At 64.8% G+C, this 1539-nt stretch overlaps 1 protein-coding gene across 1 annotated transcript; it reads right to left on the bottom strand.

Moving 5' to 3' along the window:
* Window positions 1-222: 222 nt before the first annotated feature.
* LOC106820388 (glutenin, high molecular weight subunit DX5-like) lies at window positions 223-1493 on the bottom strand (the record flags this gene model as incomplete). The annotated part of the gene is made up of 1 exon (XM_014824911.1): window positions 223-1493. A coding segment is annotated over one exon (1271 nt), but the record flags the coding sequence as incomplete, so codon positions are not given.
* Window positions 1494-1539: the final 46 nt, after the last annotated feature.

The raw sequence follows: 1539 nt of genomic DNA, 5'->3' as shown, positions 1-1539 counted from the left end.
CCTCAACAAATCTCTCCCCGGTTCCTTTCCCTCACAGCCGCCGCGCACTCCCCCAACCCGCTCCCTCCCTCCCTCCCCCCGGGAAAGCAAAGTGGACAAAAAAGAAACAACCGCAAAACACGGAAGAACCCCACCCCCTCGAACGCGTTCGCGCGGTGACGCCGCCTCCCACCTAGCGGGGGCGATCGTCGTCGCGGTGGCGCCCCCTGGCGGGTCCGTAGTCTACGAGCGCGCCTCGTGGTTCGAGTAGAGATTGTAGAGGTTCGGAATGCGTCGGATTTTCGACTTCGTCGGCGTCTTGGCGGCGGCCGACTGCGAGCCGTAGAGGTTGTTCTGCACCGTCGCTCGTCTGTTCGCGGCTGCGTAGTAGTCGCTGCGGCCCTGCTGCTGCTGCTGCTGCTGCTGCTGCTGCTGCTCGTTGATTCTGTAAGGGTTGGGCGCGTTCGCGCCCGCGAATCTCACGCCCTCGCCTAGCTGACCTTGGCCGCCATATTGCTGACCCTGGCCGCCATATTGCTGACCCTGTCCGCCATATTGTTGACCTTGGCCGCCATATTGTTGATCCTGGCCGCCATATTGCTGACCTTGGCCGCCATATTGCTGACCTTGGCCGCCATATTGTTGACCTTGCCCGCCGTACTGCTGGTCACGTGGTCCACCGTACTGCTGGTCACGTGGTCCACCGTACTGCTGGTCACGTGGTCCGCCGTACTGCTGGTCACGTGGTGCGCCGTACTGCTGGTCACGTGGTCCGCCGTACTGCTGGTCACGTGGTCCGCCGTACTGCTGGTCACGCGGTCCGTTCTGGTCGCGTCCGTAGCGGTCGTCGCGAGGATCGAACGCGGAGCGACGGTCTTGCCGCCGGTAGTCCGAGTCGGAGTATTCGTAGTCCGGGTAGTCGTAGTCGCTGGAGTAGTCGTCGTACTCGTTATCTCCCTCGTCCTCGAGCGTCGCATCCTCCGCCGCCGTGCCGTTCACCGCCGTCGCGTTACCCTCCGCCTCGCCGGCGTCCTCCACGCGCGCCTCCTCCGGCGCCACCCTCCTCCTGCTGTCGCGGCGTCGCTCGTCGCGGTCGCGCGGGCTGCCGGGCACCTTGACCAGTCCGAACTGCTCCTGCCGCCTCCGCCTGAACTCCTCCTCGCCGCGCGGGTCGTCGAAGTTACGCCGCGGAGCGGCCGCGTCTGCTCCTCCTCCTCCTCGTCCGTAGTAGCCCTGGTCACGTGGGTCGCGGCGGAGGTCACGTGGGTCACCGCGGCGGAGGTCACGTGGGTCACCTCGGCGTTGGTCACGTGGGTCACCGCGGCGTTGGTCACGTGGGTCACCGCGGCGCTGGTCACGTGGGTCACCGCGGCGGCGGAGGTTGTATTTGTCGCCGTATGCTTCCGTCTGCTGAGCGAGATTGTATGCGGGTCCTGGTCCGTGTCCCTGGTTCTGAGGTCCTGGTCCGTATCCTTGGTTTTGAGGTTCTGGTCCGTATCCTTGGTTCTGAGGTCCTGGTCCGTATTCTTGTTTCTGAGGTCCTGGTCCGTATCCTTGGTT

The sequence above is a fragment of the Priapulus caudatus genome, unplaced genomic scaffold (assembly GCF_000485595.1).
Source record: "Priapulus caudatus unplaced genomic scaffold, Priapulus_caudatus-5.0.1 Scaffold12556, whole genome shotgun sequence".
Taxonomy (NCBI): domain Eukaryota; kingdom Metazoa; phylum Priapulida; class Priapulimorpha; order Priapulimorphida; family Priapulidae; genus Priapulus; species Priapulus caudatus.
Note: the sequence above shows the minus strand (reverse complement) of the source record. Positions and strands in the feature narration are given on the sequence as shown.